Source organism: Catharus ustulatus, chromosome 4 (assembly GCF_009819885.2).
Source record: "Catharus ustulatus isolate bCatUst1 chromosome 4, bCatUst1.pri.v2, whole genome shotgun sequence".
NCBI lineage: Eukaryota > Metazoa > Chordata > Aves > Passeriformes > Turdidae > Catharus > Catharus ustulatus.
In genome coordinates, this window is record NC_046224.1 from 71476098 (window position 1) to 71496989 (window position 20892).

At 42.5% G+C, this 20892-nt stretch overlaps 2 protein-coding genes across 4 annotated transcripts in view; one reads left to right on the forward strand and one right to left on the reverse strand.

Annotated features, from left to right (window-relative positions):
* Window positions 1-5323, reverse strand: part of KDM5A (lysine demethylase 5A) — a 44780-nt gene extending 39457 nt beyond the window's left edge. Inside the window, exons 1-3 of one of the 2 annotated variants that reach the window (XM_033057009.1) lie at window positions 5147-5323; window positions 3261-3338; window positions 2110-2232 (exon numbers count right to left, since the gene is read on the reverse strand). In XM_033057009.1, the coding sequence (XP_032912900.1) occupies window positions 2110-2232; window positions 3261-3338; window positions 5147-5311 (366 nt within the window). In that variant the 5' untranslated portion in view covers window positions 5312-5323. The remainder of the gene's footprint in view (window positions 1-2109; window positions 2233-3260; window positions 3339-5146) is intronic. The other variant, XM_033057008.1, reaches the window with a different exon arrangement.
* Window positions 5324-7462: 2139 nt separating this feature from the next.
* Window positions 7463-20667, forward strand: CCDC77 (coiled-coil domain containing 77). 2 transcript variants are annotated; one of them, XM_033057046.1, is made up of 11 exons: window positions 7463-7672; window positions 9010-9235; window positions 10392-10534; window positions 11956-12052; window positions 13314-13371; window positions 14084-14181; window positions 14783-14931; window positions 15199-15439; window positions 16268-16393; window positions 16479-16631; window positions 18331-20667. In XM_033057046.1, the coding sequence occupies exons 1-11, from the start codon at window positions 7629-7631 to the stop codon at window positions 18475-18477; spliced, it is 1482 nt and encodes a 493-aa protein (XP_032912937.1). In that variant the 5' UTR covers window positions 7463-7628; the 3' UTR covers window positions 18478-20667. The 2 variants fall into 2 exon arrangements, with proteins under 2 accessions (XP_032912937.1, XP_032912938.1); XM_033057047.1 differs by having other exon boundaries at window positions 14087-14181.
* The last annotated feature ends 225 nt before the right edge of the window (window positions 20668-20892 follow it).

Genomic DNA, 20892 nt, shown 5'->3' on the forward strand with positions numbered 1-20892 from the left:
GGTTTGAGCTGCTCTCACCAGCTTGAGTAAAGCAAGAATTAAACTAACCCAATATTAAAAGGTTCCATGAAAAGTGACAGAATTCTGAAACTAGCTTTCATTTCTGGAAGAACAAGTGCTTTAATAACAAAGCACTTACTTATTGCTTTGTGTATTTAATGTGATTTTAATTTACTAGCAAATGTAAAATGCATACTGGACAGGAGGAATCCAACAGTTGAGGTTTATGATGTGCTGGAAAAAATCAAAAAAACTACCATAAGAACAAACTGAAAAGTTAACTCTCACCAGACTTGCGCTCTGCTTTAAAACACAAGTCTGGCCAGTAATAAAGTCCATTCTAACAGACCCCAGCCAGAAGGGAGTGTTGGAGCTCAGAACTCTCAAAAAGCCCTGAAGGGAAGAGAGACTACTATTAAAAGAAGGAAAAGTGAATTTACCTTCCAACTCAGTCCAGTTATTATATGTGACTTCAGTTGGTTTGAGACCAGTAACTGACATAGAGAACTATCACTGCTTACATCTCTATGTACACAATTAAAAATAAGAAAAATTTGCCTTCAAGCAATGATCAAAACACCATATGAATTGCTTCCTCTGACACGCAGGTCACATTTCCACTGCCTCTATTCCTTTTACAGTTTTACTGCCAAGCAACTTAGAACACAAATGGATTATAATTCCATTTATATTATTGTAAGACTAATACCATTTTTACAGCAGTGTAGTTTTGCATTGCATTTCTTTATATACCAGGACTAAATCTCAAGCTTAATGTTTCACATACTGTTAGAAACCTCAAGGCAAACACATTTTGTTCCTGGAGTGAAATTCATGTTTTGCTTGTGAGGCTGAGGTAAACTGACAAGTCTGTGACAGTGACAGGTAAATTTGTTTATTCTGGTTTCTCCAACAATCACAGAGAGTCACACTTAGGTAAAACAATAATATTATTGATCATTCTTTTTCCTCATATTTACAGAAAAGTTCTAGAAAAACCTTTTAAAATTAAACCATTCCTGAATTTCAACTTACCTTTAAAACTTCAGGAAAACTCATTTTCTAAAATTATCTATGCATGAACAACAGCTAAAGAAGCCAGTAACGAACCAAATCAACTCAGAGCTGCACATCTACAGCCAGCTGAAATGTTCCAGCTCATTACAGTGACCCAGATATTTTCCAGTACCCCACTGATATTCAGCATTTCTCAGTAAGCCACCATAGACACAAAAAGAAAAAAAATACTTAAAGACATTTTATCAGCTTTTCTGTGCATTTTATCAGCCCTTCCAGACTTTCCAAAATACTTTACTTTCTTTAAAAGTAAAATATACTCAGGTCTTTTACTTACCTAAGGGAAATACTTCTTGATGGGGAATGGAAACTGATGCTCTAACCTAGAATCTCTAGAACTACCAGAACTTCGGTCTTTTCCCTGCAAGAAGAAACCTACCTATTTATATTTATTAGCAGCTAAGTTTATAATGGTACATATATTTTGCCAGTTCAAAACCAAATTCCAAGAGAGATTTGTACGTAAACTCTGAAAGAATTTTGGTGTGTTCACCAAACATGGCTATAGAAATATTTCTAAACAGCCTTAAGCCAAGCCCATTTCAGAAATTAAAGTAAGTATCCCTGAAGCTGACATCACAAATTTTCAAATATACATATTTATAAAAACCTCTGCTGAAAGAGAGGAAGGAGAAATTGCAACAACTCATTACAGAATTGTTGATCAGAGCTGAACTGTACACAGGCATACTGCTGCCTTCCCAAAGAAAACCTCAAACTTCTGCAGCTGCACCACGATAAAAATGGAGAACTAAAAAACAAGTGGTCAGCTGACATCAGGGCATTCAAGCTATACAAGGTAATAAATACCTGCTGTATAGAATCCAATCAGTGGTAACTAATTTAATTACACTGGGACATGCTTGCCATAAAGATTCAAATTAGAAAAGTTTTTTCACTGTATTTTTTCCATTTATTTAATCTCTGGATTAATGAGATTAGCTCTGTAACACAAGCCCTTCCTGTTGCTCGGCTTCTTGAGCGCGAATGAAAACTGAAATCCCTGTCTGCCTAGGGCCTATATATACTTACCTTGCTCAGACCATAGAGATCCAGTATTTTTCTCTCAACCACAGGGATTTTTAAATTGGATCCTTGGAGTTCCCAGAATTTTGCTAACTGATCCAAGAAGTCCAGTTTCACTCTTGTCATTGCCTGCAATCAGTAAAGGTAGACAGTCACTTATGTTCAAAACCAAACGTGACAAAACCTTACAGTCCTGAGAGAAAACAAGCTAAGTCTTTAGAGCGTTTCCATTTTCAACAAGCAACTTGGCAGGGGAGGAATTTCTCTGTCACTTAAAAAAACCCTAGAAATAAAACATTGTTAATAGAAAGATTTTGACAGAAAGAAAATTATATATGCTTTTCTCTCTTCCTTTAAGACCCTATAAATTCAATTCCTACCAAACAATTTCTTGGTCTGAGAGCAAAATTCATGCTTAAGAAATAATCAGCATTCCAGGGAGAAACACAAGAACAATTATTAAAATATACAGTGTTGGGGAGGAGGGAATTACAAACGTTTTTTATATATGCCTTAACCACATAAAGGGCCTCCTCCCTAGAGGACTTCTGGACTACTCAAGTCACTTTCCATAAGGAAACCCATTCACAAGCCAAATGATATTTTGGTATGTGAACAAAGCAAGGCTTTGAGAAATGTTGTAGAGAAAAGGAAAAACCAGGACAGAATGAAAGTCAACTGCTTTTCAGACGGTTCACGTAAGTTTTTAAATCGTAAAATTAACCAGCTAAAATAAGCCTATAAAAATCGTTTTAAGGCTTAAAGGGCATTATCAGGACAGTATGAGGTAACCAGAGGCATCAGAGCAGCAGTAAATATTTTAAGAGGAAAAAAAATCACTGCCTGTGGAGCTCTGAAGGCTAGACACTGACTGCTCTTACTGCACACATGGTATTTGGAATTCCTTTCAGACACTCCCAGTTGAATGTGAAAAACTCCTGTGGTTATTTTGGGTAATAAAATAAAAACCAGATTTTTCTCAAAGCTAGGAAGAGTTACTTTATACAAACTCTGCCACTGCCAAGTATAAACTCATGTGGTCTATGGGCTTTTAAAATGTCCCCCATCCAGAAACCTGCCAAGATGCAAATCTCAAGCAGGGAGCCCTCTTGCTTTCAGTGCAAACACAAAACTACATCAACAATGGAATAGCTCACCTCCAGTTCATTCAGGCGCTGAATTCGTGGAGTGAAACGAAAACTTTGTACTTCACATGCAAATGGAGGCTGCCAGTCCTAAACAGAGACACAAAGACATTTTACTGCTTCCAGAAACTTCTCTGAAAAACGCACAAAAACCAACACCCTAATAATGCCTGAGTAAACAAGCTTCCAATAGTAAATTGGTTTCTCAGAACAACTGATGATATCATTTTCCAATTTTAAGATTTTTGTGCTTATACAACAATGTTCCTCCCACCATATTTTAGTTTGAAGAAAGATCCTCACAGAATCAAAAATGTCAAAGAAAATAGGGTTCAAAAGCGTCTCAGTATGCATTACCTCATGCTAAGCCTAAACACAAGATACTCTGCAGTTGATTAGTTATTTATTTACTTTTAAAAAAGAATCCATATATCTTGCACACTGAAAAACCCTCAGTGTCAACAGCAACTAAGACTAAATCAGGCACATTATACACATCTGATGTTTTCCTGCTTGTCTACAATCATTTCAATAAAGACAAGACCACCAGTCGGAAGCCAAATTCTTTAACAGAAATGGAGCTTTAAATAATTACTTTCTCAGTGCTGTCACAAGTGCCTCCCAGCCCCATCTCTCAAAACTGAATTACAACAGCAAAACAAGTAATTCAGCTTTTTAGCACTTTTTACCAAAGCTTCAGTTACAACAGATTGTCAGTGACTGCACCAGAGGAAGGACACGCCATTACAGGTGGACAAGCCACACAAAACGTTTATTATTTGCTCTGCTGCAGCATACAAAGGCCTCAAGCACAACCTTAAATATTTACAACCTCTAATAATAGAAAAGAGCAATTAATCAGTCGGGTTAGTATGAAATGTGGGATTTAGTAATTATTGCAGGTTGCAAATCAACCCAAGGCATGCATCCCTGCGAAACCCTGCAAGGCAAACAGCTCAGCACACAAATGCATCCAACAGTCAGGAAAGTTCCAGTTATCCTCAATGAACAGGCTCTTGTGGCCTCTCAACCTGAGCTATGCAGCTTATTTTAGAAAGGGCAGCCCCTTGGAGGTCAAGTTTTCACCATGTCATTAAACCAACTAAACACATTCCAGGAACCAGAACTGGTCAGGAGAGAAAGAACCATGAAATTTAATCAGCAACCTACATTGTTCTCAGCTACACGCTTTATTTTCAGGTTTTTACCCCTCTCACTGTTTTCAAGTCTCTTATTAACAGCTGCATTGGAAGTTTATTTGTACTTTAATAATTTAATGATGTGCCTTTTGCCAAGCTGCCTGATGTTCTGCCGGTGATGACTTCCCTTTCCAGGTCACTGGGCAGGTGACCGTAAGTAACCACCATGCCATCGGAGAAATTAATCTGCCGCCTCCTGAAGAGCTCTGCACAACCCTAATGCCCGCACACGAACAAGCTGGCCGTCCTCCTCTTAATGGTCTAAAAATTGTGTTTATAAACAATGATCCATTACGAACAAATAGTTTTCGCTCTCCCTCTTCCCCACCGGGAGCAAACGCCTCATTTCACCTACAAAGCCTTCCCAGCTTTCACAAGTCGACTGCTGGCGTTTTGCAAGTAAAAATAGCGTGAAGTCCCGGGCACTGCCATGCACCATTCACTTCTCAGCTGCTCCAAAGCAGCCTCAACAAAGCCCCACTCGGAGGTCAAAGACTCTACAGGTTCCTCGGCGTCCCTGGCACGGACACCGCGGCCTATGGAAAACGACACACGAAACCCCGAGCGAGTAGAGAGCGGGGGGGAAGGGCCTGCCCGGCTCCCCCCGTCCTCCGCCCGGCCCCCGAAGTCCCGGCCGCGGTCAGAACACCCGGCGCATCGCGGGGACCCCCGGAGCGGAGCCCTCAAGGCGGGAGGTACCTTGGGGGGCCGTATCTTGCAGATGCCAGTCTTCTCGGCCAGGCCGCGGATGCGGCCGATGAAGCCGAGCGGGTCGCTGAACTCCTCCCAGCTGGGCTCGAACACGGGGCACTCGGGCGGTGGCACGAACTCGGCCGCGTAGCGCGACCCACCGCCCCCCGCCATGGCCGCAGGGGGAGGGGGGCGCCGCCGCCGCCGGGAGCGCAGGGCGGAGAGGGGCGGCCGGAGCGCTCAGGAGCTGGGCCGGGGGCCGAGGCGCATCCCCCGGCGGCGCTGCCGGGCAGGGCGGTGGGACCTGCTGCCAAATGTCGCTGTCGCTGTCCTAGCCGGGGCCGCTCCCCCCGCCCGAGCCCTACTCCTCACGTCCCGGCCTGCCGGAAGTGACGCGTCTTTCTAAGTCCTCCCCGGAAGTTTTTTCACGTTGCCTTCCGATCCAAAAAGTAGTCCTCCGCCACGCTTCTTCTGCCGAGGTGGCTTCCGCGTCCGCTGCTCCTAGGGATGCTTCCGCGATAGATTCCAGCGCAAATACGCCCCGTCCGCCGCCCCTCAGGGCCCTGCGCGGGGCAGGAGGGACAGGGGACCGGGGAGGGCGGAGCCGCCACCACTTCCGCCGCGGAGGAATGTGCGACGAAATCCAAGCCATTCACTTCCGGTTCCGCGGGGCCGCGTCGCCTATTGTCTGTGCCGGACGTCAGGAGCGCCGCGAGAGGCCCCGCCCCCTCATGGGCCACGCCCCTCCGCAGGCCACGCCCCCGCCATCCCTGCCCTCAGGAGCCGCTCCTCGGTAATTAATGATGTCGGGATGGGGAAGAGATCCGCAGGGATCACCGAACCCAGCTCCTGGCCCTGCCCAGGACACCTCAACAATCACACCGTGTGCTCGAGCGCGTTGTCCAAATCTCCTTGAGCTCTGGCAGGCTGGTGCTGTGACCCTGCCCTGGGGAGCTGTTCCAGTGCCCGGTTCTGAGGAAAAACCTTTTCGTGGTGTTCAACCTAAACCTGCCCTGGCACAGCTTCGGGCCATTCCCTTCGGTCCTGTGCTGGTCACAGAGAGATCTGTATCTCTTACCTATCCGTTCCAACACAGTCTTCAAAAAAAAATTGCACGTATTTTTGTTTTTAACCAGAACTGTGTCAGTGTTTACCAAACACCACATTTCACTTCATCCTTAGCGATTATTCAAGCCTCCATGCTGGTATTCTATTTCAGCCTCAGAAAGTTAATTTCCTCCTCCCATTACCAGGAAGTTTTACAAGATCTGCTGCACGAAACATTTATCTGCATCACTTCCCTGCCAGATTCCCTTGAGGAAGTACATGTGTCTTATATTCCCCATGACAGAATCACCACCTTCCCAATTTCTAAGATAAGCAATGATTTGGCCAGGAACATTAGGAGAAATATCTGTGCTCAAAAGCTTTGTTTTGACATCCATGTTTTGAGATTCGCTGGTTTCCCTGTAGACTCTTCAATGTTGTTTTGGTTTTATGGTAATATATTTAGGCTAGTGGAAGTCTCTGGTAGGCAATGCTGAGTATGTTACACATTTTCTTAACAGCAAAAACCTAAATATCCCAGATAACCCGAGGGGGCATTTTTCTCATCTTGGAGACAAATGCCTTCCCCTCCTTTTCTCCTCACAAGGAAACAAGCAAATTGTGATGAGGAAGAACCTCGTGGTTTAGTAAGTAAGCCTTTTTTTTTTCCTAGTCATACAGAAATCCATGCCTTTAAACAGAGTGTTAAGGAAGAAAAATAGCCATTGCTCATTACTGAGCAAATTGTTTTTTCTCCAGCACACTTAATAAATGAGGAAATCGTTTGGTGCATAAATGGCAGCACCACTACTAAGTACAGCTGGGATAAGAAATATGAGGAAGCTAAAAAGCATCGGGATGACCTAAAGAATATCAACTAAAGAACACATTAAGTTCAGCCAGAATTTGAGCCAGTAACTTCCTATGGCTGCTTCCGAATTCCAGGTCATTCTCAACGTTAAAGGGGCATTTCGCACGACGTGTTTTGCTGCTGTGGATAAAGCTTGCTTTTCTTTTGCCCTCAACCCTTACACAAACACAGTCACTGAGCGCAGGCCTCACGCCCCTCCCTGTGGCCCGGCCGCAGCCGCGCACGCGCTCCGGGACTACAACTCCCAGAGTCCCCGGCGCGGAGCCGCTGCCGCCCGTGCCGCGAGCGCTGATTGGTGCACGTGGTCGGTTGCGTATGAAAGCCTGCTTGTGATTGGAGGAGGCGGCGGAGGTGGGGCGTCGCACCGTTTAAGTCGCGGCGGGGCCGGTGTGGCGGTTATTTGGCTGTTGGGGCTGTGAGGAGGAGGCGGCGGCGGGATCCCCCCTCCCGGGGTCTCTATCCCGGGGCTTTTCCAGCGGGGTTCCCGCCGGCCACCCTCCTCCGCCCACCTGCCGGGGTGCCCGAAGCCGCTTTTCTCCACCCACAGAGAGCCTGGCGCTCCGCAGGGGCACGATGAGCTCAGCGGGCCGCGCTGCGGGGATCCCGCGCTCCACAAGGTAGTGAGTGCGGGGGCTGCTCCTGCCGGGACAGCGCGGCTCCCGGAGCCATTTCCCTACTGCTGCTAGACTGGTTTGCCGTAAGGCACCTTCTGGCCTGCTCCTGTGTCTCTTTGTATTTCTGTCTTTCTGTTTCTGCCACTCTTCAGTTGAGCAGTAGAGCACTCACTTTGTGCCTCGGTTACTTTTTTCCTTCTAGTGGTACTTTTCTAACTGTGTTGTTTGAGGCGTTTCTGGTCCTGCACCAAATTGCTGCATTCGATACTTTCACTTTTGTGTGTTTAATACTTCCCTACAATGCCCAGAGTTTTCATGGGTGTGCACTGGGGTTCTGACCCAAGCAGCTTTGGTGAGTGGCTCCATGAAGGTCACTATTTCCTGAGTGTCACCTATCAAATCACTTTCTCATCAAAATTCTGGATTCTTCAGGACGAGGTTTTGAACTGTGTTTTCACCAAGCAGGTCTTTAGTCAAGAGGCTTTTAAGCTTCTATTAGCTTCTATTATTCATAGTATCGTTTACAAAGAAAAGTTTGTCATATCAATGTAAATAATAAAAACAACTCTTTCAAGTTTGGTTAGGTTTTTTTAGCTCTGCAGCTCTGTTTGCAAATTTGGTGCTTGTTAAGTATTTGAATACACTAAGTATTGTTTTGAGGAAAAATATAGTATGTAATTATACATATCCTTGATTTTATTTCTGTAGCATTGACTTGCTTTCCATGTAGCACTTCAACAAAAGAGTCAAGAACTTGGCAGCTTCTATTTCAGTGTTGAGGGTGGACAAGCCGTGTGGATAAGAACATCAAGTACACCAGAAAAGAAAGCATGTGGATTCCTAGACCTACACCTGAAATTATAATGACTGGTGCACCAGCTAGCTTGAATTATTATTTTCATTTGGTGGTCTGTCTTTCAGAAGTGTTTTTCTCTCTGGGTGTCAGATAGATAGTGACTGTCACAAATTATGTTTTCCTGTTTATTTCACAGCAGTGGCTGCCTCTAAGTGAGCAGCAATGGACGTTTTATCCCCTGAGTTCTGTCCTTCTATGCTTTTTCTCCTCTTTTCATAGTCCTCCTCCCCAAATAATGTATGAGGCTTTGCTTCCATAGCATCTTTTATCCTTTCTATCAGTTTGGCCCACCTCCGCAGTACAATCCACCGGCAAGGTGCTCTTTATCAAAGTTCTTGGTTCTAAATGCAGTGATCTCCTGTTAACACCCAGAGAACAGTCAAGCTAACCTGTGTAAAATCTTAAAATCTTTTCAGCTACTATAGAAAGTGGTCTAATTTTCCTGTCTGAAGCTTGCATGTCATCAGAAACTGTTTCTGTCCAGGCAGTCAACCCCCCGTGCCTCATCCAGATCTGAGTCCCAGCTTCCAAGCCGGTTTCCAAGTCGGGAGGACTTTACTCCTCTCCCCTCAGTCAGTGAGCGCCTGAGTCATCTTAGCCCCTCCCATGAGCTCCTGGACTATTACCGCAAGAAGGTTGCTGATTTCGATGCGGAGCATGAGGAGTTGGTGAAAAGGCTGGAGAAATACAAGCAAGCCTATGATGAGCAGGTTAGGAAATGAGATTTTGAACAATGATGCACTGCATTCACAAGCTTAATATTTTTATTCAATTGAAAACTCAGCACAGAAGTCTTGGGATTTACCAGTAATGTGGTAATAAGTAGATTTTGGGAGTTGGTTTTAAGATCTAGCTGTCTGTCCTCTTTCAAATCAAATGGAAACATGCTTGTAGGATGTTCTTCTAAAGTCATTGCAGCTTGGTTATGTCTTCACAGTAGGAATTTTGCTTATTTTTTTTGTAAGTACAGCCTGAGTTTAGGTACTCATTTCCCATGTTGTCCAGCTTCTTTCCCTTGCTCCTTGTGAAGGAATCCTCTTTTGTCCAAATTTAATAGGCTTTGATTTATGGGTATAATTTGTATTTACTGCAGGGGAATTCATAAGCTTGGCCATAAGCTGTTAAGCAGAAATCTAAAAAATTGCCTTTTAAGAGGAAGAAATCTTCTAGAGTATTTGTACGATCTTCAGTGCTCTGATATGGGCTGAAGCATGTATCTGCCTAGCAATCATCTTTGTAATTGTGGATGGTTCTTTGAGAATAAAACAGTCATTTGTGAGGTGATTGAGGTGCCTCCTCAAGCACTGGCTGGAAGCCCTGAAAGTCCTTGGGTAAGTATGTACTTTACATCTTACTGTTGTGTGGGGGAAAAAGAGGAGCAGGTTGCAAAGTAATGCTTTTATTCATACAGTAATGGGTGGGAACTTCCTATACCAGGCAGAAAAAAAATGAAACACATTAACAAGCTGGATTTCTCACTGCTAAATCATGCAGATATTTTAATGTTTATTTTTCAGTGATTTATTTTCAAAAGTAAATGCTGTCACAGACGTTTTGCTAGGTTTTTGTTGATGTCAGACTCCCCAAACCTGCTCTTGCCATCAGCATGGAAGTGCAACCACTAGAAACCAGAGACCCAAGCTGAGGCCTTATTTCACTGTTGTGTAGTGACAGTGATTCTCAAAGCTCTGAGTCATTTTAAAATAATTTTTCCAATACTGCCCTCATCTGGTCGAATATTCCAGGAGGATGAAATAATTGTTGAGCTGGCTGTTCTATGCTGGTTCCAGACTGAGAGCAGTCTGAAGTTTGTAAGTGTTGTCCAGTGTTTTGTTTCATTTCAAGTACCTCATTCTCTCCGCTCAGCACCGGTTGCAGTGGGAAGTGCGCCACTTGGAAGAGGAGATTTCAGAGCTGCAGAAGGCTTTGAGTGATATGCAGGTGTTCCTCTTCCAGGAGAAGGAGCAAGTGCTTCGCCTGTACTCAGAGAATGACCGGCTGAAACTCAGGTGAGCTGTCTTGCTGAGGCACTGCCAGCAGCAATTCCTGGTGCACTGTCTTCTCAGCCACACCTGGAGACCTCAGAGCAGCAATTATTCCACACTTCCTATGGAACCATAACAGTGGAGGTGCAATGCAACCTGTTGGGCTGCTCAATATGTTTCCACTTATTATTCCTTCTATTTTGGTAGTAGAAGGAAGAGCTGAAGTTGAACATTGGTTCAGATTTGAATTGTGTGTTATCAGTTTGAATGTTTTGAATAAAACTCTCTCTGGATGCCAGGTGCCCACCCAAGACTCTTTATCTCTCACTCCTCTGCTGGACAGGGGAGAGAAAATATAAGAAAAGACTTGTGGGTCAAAATAAGGACAGAGAGATCATTCACCTGTTACCATCACAGGCTAAACAGACTTGACTGGGAGAAATTATTAACAAGTAAATGAACAGAAGGCTGGAGCCCCTGTCTTACTTACAAAGACAGACTGAGAAAGTAAATGCTGTTCAGCCTTGAGAAGGCTCCAGGGAGCCCTTATAGCAGCCTTCTAGCACTTAGAGGGCCAACAAGAGAGCTGGACAGGGACTGTTACAGGAACATGTAGTGGCAGAATGAGGGGGATGGCTTTAACTGAAAGAGGGGGGTTTAGATTAGTTGTTGGCAGGAAATTCCTCATTATGAGGATGGTGAGGCACTGGAACAGGTTGCCAAGAGAAGCTGTGGATGCCTCATCCCTGGAAGTGTTCAAGGCCAGGTTGAGTGAGTCTCTGAGAAGCTTGGTGTAGTGTGAGGTTCCCTGCCTGTGGCAATGGGCTCGAAACTGGATGATCTGTAAGGTCCCTTCCAACCCAAATCATTCAATGGAATCAGAGTAGGATAATGAGAAATAAACTCATGTCTTAAAATACCTTTCCTCCACACATCTCTTCTCCTAGCTCCACTTCGTTCATGAATTTTCTTCCTCCTCTTCCTCCTCCTGAGGAGAACAGTGGGGCAGGGAATAGGGTTTGTGGTCAATTGATTGCATATTGTCTCTGCTATTCCTTTCTCCTCACTCTTTCCCTGTTCCAGCATAGATTTTTTCATTGAAGATTTAAGAACTTAAGTCAAAGTGTGTTGGTGTGCTTTGGCACTTCTCAGGAGTGTGATAAAAAGTCTGTTACAGCCCTTAGTGTAGCTTGCTTTAAAAACAATGGGCACTTACAATCTGAAAGAATTTTAATGCAAATTATTTCCACTATGTGGTATTGTATCAGCCTACATAGTGTTGTCATACTTGACAAGAGAAATGTTCTCCAATCTCAGCAAAATTGGTGGTGTTCTTGTATTGGCAACATCAAGACTTGAAAGCATCAACAGGTAAAGTAAAAGGATAGTGTGTGACAATGTCGTGATGTACTTAAAATCTGCTGATCCCTTCCTTTGTATTCCAGGGAAATGGAGGACAGAAAAAAAATCCAGCAACTCCTGGCTGCACTGGGAAGAGATGAAGGAGAAGTTACATATTTCCATAAGGAGCCTCCACATAAGGCAAGTTCCATCTTTTTGTAGATGTCCTCTTGGGATTGTAACATGAGTGTCTGTATCCCAAAGTCTGACCACAGACCAGACCTGTCCCACAAGTGAAAGGTTGCTAAATGAGCCCAAAAGAAGGAGAGATCTGTAGCAACATTGGGTTTTAGTAGAAATGGTGGAAGGTAAGTAAGAAGAAGCACATGGAAAGTAGGTCCTCTTAGCATCAACTTCCTTCTACCTTCAAAACATGCCTCCAAAATATCAGATAGGAGTCTGAAGTCATCTGGCAAATGATTGTCAAGAAGATGGCAAAAACACCACAAAAAGGGGAAAAAAGTGCAGAATCAGGCGCAGTGTTTGAAGCTCAACCATCTTAGTATTCCTGTCTCTTAGACCTTCAGTAAGGAAGAATATGTCAAGGCTGCTGCAGCAGTTTCCTGGGCAGAAGACTGCTGAAGATCCATCCCCTCTAGACAACTTTGTACTGCATATTTCAGAAGTTATGTTGATTTGTTTAAATGGCAGTGCATATGATGTGCAATGTAGTTGAACAAGAAAGTCATGAGTGGTTCAGATATACAGAGACTATGATGGAACTATAGGATTTATTTTGGAATAAGGGGCAGAAAAAGGCTGAAATATGCTGCATTGTTCATGGCTGGTCTGTGCTGCTCAAGCTCTTCAAAAATCTTGCAGAAGCTTTAAAATTCCTGGTTTGTGGTAGCTCTAAAATTAGGCTTATTATGGAATATCAACCTAAAGATAAGCATTGCAGTTATAACCTACTCTTTCATGGCCTCTTTTTTTTTTAGGTGGGTTTCAGTTCAACAGTTGAGTTTCAGTATTTTAGCTTTTTTCTTGGGCTTGTTCAGTATCTTGAATGAATGTGCTGAGAAATGAATCTGCATGTTTCTCTGTCTTACTGAGACAAGGAGGAGTATAAAAGCAGAAAATAACATCATCTTCACCTTCCTCTTCTCTGTGTCCGAAATGCTCTTTTTCCTACTGAGGGTGCTGATTTTCACCCTAATGAAACCATCAAAGGTAGAATTAATTTCTACTTGTTCTGGTGAAAAATAGAGAGGCAGTAATGGCAAAACTCAGCCATGGTAAAGGAAACTTTTCAACATGGGCATTACACTTGTGTATGCTTTTCTTATTTTGTGGTAGAAGGTAATGCTGCTCTTTTGGATGTCTTTTAACTTTCTAAGATTTGTTCTTGATCACTGCGCCTCTGGTGAAGTACATGCTCAGTGCAGATGTCTTGTTTCTGTAGGTTACTGTTCTGCAAAGGCCAGCAGAGACCCAGGAACAAGATGATGTTTCTAGTACAGGTACCACACCAAGCTGAGTAACAGCAGCTCATCCCTTGCTTTATTTTGTGTGTCTCCTGTATGCCAAAGTAATTCCTGTCTGTGAGTGCTTTGGTAAATCTCCATTAAGTCTCCTAAATGTGTCCATGCATATGCATGCAGTACTCTTGCCTTCCCTTCAACATCCTTTAAAACAGCCTTAGCTGGCTCTTGTGTCCCTGATGTGCTCAGCTGAGGAGGAGGCTGTTCTGGAACTATGCAGGTACCTTTGCCACAGCCACTCCAAGGTGTCATGTCCTGCTTGCCTTTAGGGCAAACTGTGGGTCCAGACACCTACATACTGATTTTCTCTTTTGAAATAATTCTCATCAAATTGACTGAAATTAGCCAACATGCTCAAAACACATTCAAGCCTTGATGTTTGTGCAGCTGTGGCATCTGCCTATTCATCTTTTATTTTAAGAAAGCATGTCAAGTTTTCTTTTTAGATGTGCTGGCAAAATTAGGAGGGTGCCTAAATACTGCAATATGATAGAGGGGATAAAGATATGTGATCCCACAAAGTTCTAGAACTCTATTCTTTCAGCTAACCTTCCTAGAAGTCCTTGTGACTGTAGCAGTGGCAACCTCTTTGCTGTTCCTGTAGGCCCACCAGAACACAAATATGCCATACTTGGAGAGGTACTGCAAGTACATTGGAAAACCCTTTCCTACTTCTCTTAAATTTCTTCAGTAGGTATGGGGAAAAGCACTCTAAAACCACCAGCAAAAGGAGAGAAACCAGAAAGTCCTGAGAGATATCAAAAAGATCAGGAAACACTTCTACTACAGGTAAAAACATTTTCTAACTGGTAGACATAATTGCTGGCTTGCAGAAAATGATGATAAAAAATATGCTGTCTCCTTAGATAAGATATAGAGGTACCAGTTGTATAAATCTCTGCATCTTACTATGCATTCACACTTTGTCAGTTTACTTAGCTGTTTCTTTGCTGTGAATGTAAATTTAAGAACTGATCCTGGAAGCTTTATGTAAGCAGATGTCCCAGTAATGTCAACTGAAATGTGTCTTTAAGTATAGAATGTGTAATTGATGTTATCTCCCATAATTTGGTAGCAGATATGAAGTATCTGTGCATATTCCACAGGATTTGTTAGATGTGTGCAATTTAAATTTTAATAATATGAAAATTCTAACAGTCTAATGTTGCTCCTTATGGTATGCCTCTCGTGCCTGCAGCACCATTTTAAAAAAATGTTTTAGTTGTTTGAAGTACTTAGCATTAAAACTAACACAAAAGGTTGAGAAATTACAACTGCTGAAGTTTTTATCAGGTATAGTTCTTGATCTAAATCTTGGAATTGAAGAGACTTGCCAAGACAGGAGCAGAGCTGGTGTGAGGTCCTGTTCTGTAATGCCTTTGCTTTGCAGGTGAAGGCCCTGCAAGCTCAGATGGAAGAACAGACCCGACTAGCCAAGGAACAGGTTGAGGCACTGCTCGAGGACAGGCGCATTCAGATGGAGGAAGCTGAGGTCCGGCATCAGAGGGACCAGGACAAGATCCAAACCATAACAGAAAGGTGAGTGTGAGAGCATGACTGTGATGTGCTCATGAGAAGAGAGGGAGCAATAAAAACATTGACTTTCAGTGTGTTGCTTCCTGCAGCAGGCAGAAAAGCAAATTATGCAGCCATCTGGTAGTATGTTTGGAAGATGAGTGGAATAATCTGCTTATTAAAAATCCTCTCTCTCACTGGAAGAGCACTTCTTTCATTAAACTCACATTTAGACCACCTGTCTTCAGGCACTAGGAAACAAGTTAACTCCACTGAGATCTCTTTCTGCAGGCTACATAAGACCCAAAGCCTCTTATATGAGAGTACCCGGGACTTTCTCCACCTCAAGTTTAGTGCCAGAGCCAATGAGAAAGCATGGATGGCAGAGAAGGACAGTCTGTTGAGGAAACTTGGCAAAGACCTGGATCATCTTGTTTTGAGCACAGATTCAGGAAAAAAGAAGCAGAGAGAGCCAAAGAAGATGATGCAAGAAAATGATGGAACTTCAAAATGCAACAGCAAAGAAATAAAGGTAATATTTTTTTCTCTTTGGTAGAGGCTCTTTTGGCAGTTTTTGACTAGAAAATTCCAAGCACCTTGGCTTTGGCACCATAGACAGTCACTAGCAACAGTTTCTAAGTTGTACTGGATTGCCTTAAGTTGGCAATAATCTAAATTTAAAAACCTCTCCTGCTTCAAAATCAGCATCACTTGGAAATTTCAGGTAGAATGTGCAGTTAGGGTTTATGGTAGCATGGCACTGTTGTTTTCTTTCGTGCCCAGAAAAAAAAAAATCCCTGATTCTGTAAGCCATGTGGTAAGCGGGGTTGATTGCACATGGCTCTCTGTTCTTGTAAGTGCTCTGAGCTAATGGCCTTAGAATGCTGTGTCTGGATCTTCTTTGCTGTTGGCAGGGGAGAATGAATCCTCTCAATTGATGTCTTCCAGCTCTCCTCTAGCAGTCCTCCTCTTCCACTACACTTTCAATAAGAAGTTGGGAGGTTGGAATAAGGAATTAGAAAGTAAACAGGCAATAGGGAATTGCTTCCATCTACCCCTGAATGCAGATTGCTCTGAAATACAGTACTGGGCAAGCAGCTGTGAAAGGGGAGTTACAGCATTAGTTGAATGTTATTTTTAATGGTGAACAGTCATACAAAACTGGTAACTTAATTCAAAGGTTTTGGTAATGCGACTGATGTTGGAATATTCTCCTCACATGGTTATGAGCTCTAGTTCCAGTTGTTAATTTTTATTTTCCTGTCATATTGGCAGTGTTATCACACTTGCTTGTCCGGAGCAGGGGAAGTTTTGTAAGCACAGTCTTGAGTTAATTCTTTCTGTTCCTCCTTTGTCCTAGGTACTGCAAGACAAGCTAATGCAGGAAAAACACCTGTCACACATGTACAGAGAGCAATGTATCTCCCTGGAAGGGGAGGTGGCTAGGGTCCGTGAGGAGCGAGATGCTGGCAAAGAACTCTTTAAGGTAATTAGTCTGTCATCATCTGCTGGCTGTGTGATCATCTTCCAGCATTTATTTTGTATAGCCTATTGAGATTTCATCTCCATAGGAACGCTCAGAAAAGATGGAGAAGCGCCTGAAACTGATGACTCAGCGATATGAAGCCTTGGAAAAACGTCGTAGTATGGAAGTAGAGGGCTTCAAGAATGACATTAAACAGCTTCAGCAGAAACTGAAAGGTGTAGAGAAGCATATTCATAAGGTAACAGCTAAGCTTTTCTGAGGCAGACTTGTGGGCTTATCCTATAGAGGTGTCTTCCCAGTACTTAATGTAGTGTTCCCCTAGGGATAAAGAAATAATTCCTTTTCTAAGTTCTCCTTTAAATATCAGTGTCTTGACTCCTCTGTATTAAGCTTACTAGGAACTGTCCTGCCTCTACATTAGCTGGGTATTTTTGTTTCCACTCTCAAAAGTTCTTATGTGATACCTGTTAGCTTAGTTAGCTGCCTCAAAATTGCAAGGCAGTAGTTTGATTCAGAAATTTATCCTGCAAAGAAAATGACTGTTGATTTTCTTTGTGAGAGCCATAGTGTTTGGCTCTGTTTCACTAAGAGGTAGATCATAACTATTGTGAGTATTCTTTTTATTACTTTAGTATGCCACTTGTGACTTGACAAAAATCACTGCAGAAGCAATGGTTGGAAGTTGAAGCTGTGTTCTCTGTAGTGGTTTCCAGATGTGTAGATGACCATTAGAACAACTTAGAGGGAAAGGCACAACCTTGATGTTACTTGGAGTTTAGGGTGAGACATTTATCTATAATATGCTTGAGAGGATGATCTTGGGATAGTTTAGATGCTCCTGCAGGATTCTGGTAGTGCCACTGAGGAATTCTTTTCCTGTACTTTTGATGCACAGTTCAGTTTATGTGGACTAATGCATTTCTTTTGATTAAAGGCTTCAATTTTTATTTTTTTCTGGCCTGTGGTTTTTTCACCTTTAATTCTTTAAGCACTAACAGCAATATATGAAAGGGGGGAAAAAATGTGTATGATGCCTTTACTGCAGACTTACATGTTTTATGTCTGTGGGTGCGCTCGTCATTGTATTCTCAATTTCTTAACACTTAACCACAAGAGGGCAGGGGAACAAAGTACTTGCAAGAAGTCTCCAGAGTGATCATTCGGTCCTTCTTGTCACTTGAGGTCAAAGTGACTAGAGATGACTAAATTTCCTGATTTTGCATATTAAAATCTTGGACCAAGAGCTACATGATGACACAGTAAGAAACCATAACTGATCAAGAGAATAGAGGGATTTTAGAGCAGCTTCCAGTGCTGTGCCCTTGAAAGTGGCTGGGCTGGCATGCTATGCAGTTGCAGGGTGACAGGAAATGTCAGCCCTGGCCAGCTTGCCATCAGGAATTCTGATTATCCAGCAGCCTTTGTTGGACTCGGCACAGGCCATGTGGCACTGCCTTAGTCAAGGGGTGGATTTGAACTGCTCTTGAATTCTGTGTGCTTCAGAGGGCAGCAGGTCAGCCACAGCAGTTAAAACACCTCTAGTTTTAATAGCAAAAGATAAAATGTTATCTCCTGAGGTACTTAGAACTCGATACAAGTTATGTGATATATACTTAAACTTGCCCCTTTTTGTGTGTCTCTAAATAATACGGGAACTAGCAAGGAGTCAACAGGCTGAGTCAACATGGTTATATTCCATTAAGATTTCTTCCTTGCCAGTGCTGTAATGCAACATACTGTTATGAAAGCTTTGTTCTTTACTTTTGGATCTGGAGCACTTTTCTATTTGTGCATTATCCTGGTGCTATTAATGTACCATCCTCTTTGCTGGCTCCAAAGGGTCCCCCTTAGAGTTCTTTCCTTTGTATACTTTGCATGATACTCCCTCAATTGTATACTGTACAGCTTTGTTTTTCTTAATGTGTTTTTCTTTTTAGGTGGCTTTGAATTTGGGACCAGACCAGGATCTTGCAATTCTACATGAAGTCCGCCAAGGAAACAAACTAACACGTAAAATTCAAGGAGAACTAAAAGACTTAAAAGCAAAAATCTACATCTTAGAGGATGAACTACGGCACTGCTGAAGCTCAATTATTAGCTGGCATCCTAATTTTAGGACTAGAACATTGCTGGACTTGAATAGTCTTATGCAAGAACACCTCCTGCTTGTTTGTTTCCTGGCATCCATTGACAGAAGACTGAGGAAATCTGCAGTTAATAAGTGTATATGAGCCATTCCTAGTGCACCAGATTATATTGCTTTTTGAGCTGAGAGATGGCACCTGATAAAACTGACTTTAAAAGTACATGATGACTGATATATCAGGAGTGTGTGTATGACTATATCTTGATATTTGTGGTAGGGATCAGTGTATACTGTCCTTTCCCTTTATTTGGTGCATATTACAAATCACATTCATGGTTAGAATGAAATTATTACTCGTAGAAGGATCTAGTTGAAGATCTTAATTTTGGCTGACATTTTCTTATGTGAGAAGCAGCTTTTAAAATAGCTTATATGATTACAGTTTTGGTGCTTAGCAGCACCTCAGGATATAACTGGAAATTCTCATACAGAAAGTCTCTACTTAAGTGTCTTACATTTGACTCCTGGACAGGATAACTATTTTAAAATGGTTCCATTTGCTTGGTTTTAACCTAATTGGAACAAACCTTAATGATTTAATATGGTGGGAAAAGATAACCCATTACAGAACTCTTTTGCAAGGATGAGCAACATTTACATGAGTTCTGGATGCTTGGTGGGAAGGGAGGTACTACACAACTGAAACTCCTCTTCCCCTTCCTCACAGTTGTTTTAACCCACAGAGGAAGCCCATAATAAAGAGGATCTCGTATCTTTGTTAACCACCATATTATCTGTCTTTGCAACTCTAAACAAGATCTTGGTTATGTGCAGAGAAATCATGGTTAGCTTTTGCTACAGCAGTTGTTGCTACTGAACTGTAACAAACTGGGGTGGAGGAGCAGGTTCCCAGTTGTTCCATGACAGCCCTAAGTATAGCTATATAATGATTCTGCAGCCTTATGATGATTATCTTCATACCAGACATCACAATTCTAGAAAACAGATGAAATCATTACAAGGGTTACAATATGGCTTCAGGTGAGTTTATAATTGCAGATATTCATACTTTTACTGTAGCATCAGCAAATCTTGTCCACTTTGCAGCTGAGAGCAGATCTGTAGTGGAGAAGGGTTTTCAATGCTTCTGTCTGATACTTTACCTTTCTCTACCTTGTTTCTGTAGTATACACTATATAGGCTGCTAACATTTCCTTTGTCTTTGAGAAGAACTTGGTTTGTGAAAGCAGGCAATTTGTTTTGGATGTGGAAGTGGCCCTGCAGATCCTCATTTAGTTTTTCATAGGTAGGTATAGACAAGATGGTTGTTAATGTGCTGTAAATGTTTGGAGAAGGAAGAATTGTTTTTATAGCATCAGCTACATCAATGCAGGGGGGGAAATGCTCTTAAGACATCCATACCCACTTGAGTTGTGACGACCTTCCTTTCCCCTATGGTTCTGTACTGTGGCTTTTATTCTGTCTGTGTTCTTGAGGACAGTTCATCAGACTTCAGTGTGAGTGAGTGGAAGTCTGTCCCTGGGTGCTCTACTACACTTGCAGCTTGCAAGGGGCTGTTTTAAAGGATGTTGCACTGATCAGTTGAGCTGATAATACTGAACTGTTAAGAAACTTGTTCATGAACAACTCGGGTGCCAATGAGATGTGGACAGTTAAGGAAGGGTATTTAATGCTATCCATCATTTACTCTCACTCTTTCCTAGCTGGCTGGTACTTTCTTAGAGAAATCAAACTAATTAAAGTAAGCTTCTATCTGAAATAACGTACTACTGGCTTGAGGAGAAGATAGCAATCCTAAGTGGCCTAGAGCCTAAGTGGCTGCTTCTGAAAATTGCTACATAGTGAAGCCTGAGCTATTCATTCAGCAGGATCCATCTACTTCAGTTCAGCTGATGGGAGCCTAGCCAAAAGGTCTCTTGAACCTATAAAATCCTGTTTATTTTCAGCTGTTCCAAGCAAAAGAATTGCTTGTGAAATGACGTTTTCCTCACTTGAAAGCCATGAAGTGTATCTGGGTAAAGGCTAGAGGCTTTGACATTCAGGTTTGTAAGACTGGGAGGAAGTATTGGGGGAAGAAGGATGTAAATGTTTAATTTCCTGTCTTCCTTACTACTATTCTTTAGACTTCAGAAAGACTGTACAGAATAAAATGACAACATTCCTAATATATCTGCTGGTGTATCAAAATCAAAGTGTAATTTGAACATGATGCTTAGTATGTCACTAGGCTATGATAACTTCCTGTGTGAGGGGGGTGGGAGGGAAATTACAGTACTGTTTACTCTGTAAATCCATTTTATTTGGAAGCTTGAATATTTTTCCAAGTGCAGGAAGTGCAAAGTATTGTACATGCTCTTTCTGTGTGGCATCACGTGATCATGTGAAATGTTGC

Bases quoted from the DNA above. Each gene is read 5' to 3' on its own strand.
- CCDC77 (XM_033057046.1), top strand. From the start codon at position 7,629: ATGAGCTCAGCGGGCCGCGCTGCGGGGATCCCGCGCTCCACAAG. The intron at 9,236-10,391 runs GTTAGGAAATGA...CTCTCCGCTCAG, and splicing joins AGCAAGCCTATGATGAGCAG to CACCGGTTGCAGTGGGAAGT. The intron at 10,535-11,955 runs GTGAGCTGTCTT...TTTGTATTCCAG, and splicing joins AATGACCGGCTGAAACTCAG to GGAAATGGAGGACAGAAAAA.